The following is a 1,943-nucleotide window of genomic DNA, read 5'->3' on the forward strand; positions in this document are numbered from 1 at the left end:
CGCTTTACCAAGACAACTCTGCCCGGGCGGGGCGGGAGCCCGCGAGTCCCTCGCCGCGCCGGTGTTCTACCCGCAGTTCGGGAGGAGGACACCTGACCTCCCGCCTCCTGGGTCACGCTCAGCCTGACAAGCTGAAGTCTTTGTCCAGTGGGCGCGCATGCACACCCACTGAAAGGCCGGGCGCGGGCGCTGGCAGCCCGAGGCACCCGGTGGGTTAGATGACCGCCCGCCTGGCCCCGACAGCCGCTTCTTCTCCCCCGACCCCAGGAATAACCGGCCTCACTTCGGGCCAGCTCTGCGAGAGCGCCAGGAGAAGGACCGTCACATTACGTTTTGAGGTTCCAAGTCCGTTTCGTGAGTGCTGGGCACCGGGTGGCACTGGCTTGGACGTCGCCTGGGCTCGCTCAGGAGCCCGCCCGGGAGACTCCAGAAACCCCTCCCGCCCACGCCGGGTCACCACAGCCGACCTCCTCAGCTCCGGGGACGCTTACGTGACCCCACCCGCCAGGGCGGGACTAAAGCTCGGCCTAACCATTACTTGAGAGGCGTGGGGGGGGGACGCCGAGCAGCCGCGCGGCCAAGGGGCGAGCGCTGACGCCACTTCTGGGCCTGCCCCTCGCCTCCTCCCCTACCGCCTGGCATGGTGCGGCCCGATCGCCCGCCGCGCTTCTCCCCGCCCAGGTGAAGCAGCTGGCAGCCTCTGAGGAAGTGTGGAGGAGCTGGGTGGCTGCTGGAAGGATGCTGAGCTGGAGCCGCCTCAACCTTGCCCTTCTGGCCGCGGCTGTTGCCTGCGCTTCAGCGCAACACGTGCCACCGGTGAGTGAACTGGAGCCGCAGGTGCAGGGGCAGGCGCGGGCGGGCTAGCTGGCGGCGGGGAGCACCTGGCGGCGCCGGCGGCATCCTTATTGGGATCCGCGGTGACCTTTGCGCGGGCGTGAGCCCAGCGGTGAGCCCGCCCTTGATTGACTTGGCACTAAGTAGAACAGGAGCACCTTTGTGGGGACTCCTAATCTCCGCAGTGACTGGGCATGATTCGCACTCGCACACCCTCACGTTTGAGTGACGGTATTGGAAATAGCAATCCGGGATCTCTTGGCTAGAACGCTTGGCATACTTTTTCCACCGACTTTTATGCAGTCCTCGAGCACCAGACTGGTTGATGACTTGGACATTCTTAGCCTTCTGGCAGAGTCTGCTAGATCTGAGCAGTTGGGGCAGCCGGGCCCCTGCGCCTGCCTCAGCCTCCGCCCCACGTCCCATGGCAGTCACGGGAACGCAGGTCTTGTGGCTCTTAACCACTTGCTAGTCACACTGCCTAAGACTTGGTGACCGAAAGAGACAGTGAAGGGCCGGAGTGTCTTATTTAACAAAAGAGGAAATAGACCTAGAGTAAGCAAGTCTGTAGCCAGAGGCCACACGCATTCCCTATCGCATTACAAAACTCAGGCCTCTTGACGCTCAGCCTGGCGATCTTTCCTAATTTATTTCTTTGAGAGCAGTACAACTCGATAACCAGAAATCTGGGTACATCTGAGTAGAGGCTGGGTGAGGATGGTACAAGTGGGAGCGTGATGCATAATCTCCTCCTTTTTCTTTTATTCCTATAAGGAGAAATACTTTGCGGATAAAATCTGATGGGCTCTTGTTTAGTGACTGAAAATTGATAGGATATTTAGCAGATAAAAGCAGCACATAATAGTGATTTCGGCAATAGAAAAATGCATAATAATATGCACATTTGGACAAGGATTGAAAGATCATAAAGAAAAGTCAATTAGTTTGCCTTGGTATAGGTAGGGAATTAATTTGTTTGATAGTGGTTTAAAAATTTAGTACTATTGAGGGGGCCCGCCCATTAGCTCAGTTGTTTAAGTGCCTGCTTAAAGGAGGCAGTCAGTTTCTTTGAGCGGTGGTTCCATTCCCACATACTCAAGGCAACCCAG

The 1,943-nt window shown here is 57.7% G+C and overlaps 1 protein-coding gene across 1 annotated transcript in view; it reads left to right on the top strand.

Annotated features, from left to right (window-relative positions):
* The first annotated feature begins 557 nt into the window (after positions 1-557).
* Asah1 (N-acylsphingosine amidohydrolase 1) overlaps positions 558-1,943 on the top strand; it is a 48,346-nt gene continuing 46,960 nt past the window's right edge. Inside the window, exon 1 of the mRNA XM_004637228.2 lies at positions 558-816. Coding sequence (XP_004637285.2) covers positions 739-816 — 78 coding nt within the window. The 5' untranslated portion in view covers positions 558-738. The remainder of the gene's footprint in view (positions 817-1,943) is intronic.

The sequence above is a fragment of the Octodon degus genome, unplaced genomic scaffold (genome assembly GCF_000260255.1).
Source record: "Octodon degus isolate 3935 unplaced genomic scaffold, OctDeg1.0 scaffold00088, whole genome shotgun sequence".
Lineage (NCBI taxonomy): Eukaryota > Metazoa > Chordata > Mammalia > Rodentia > Octodontidae > Octodon > Octodon degus.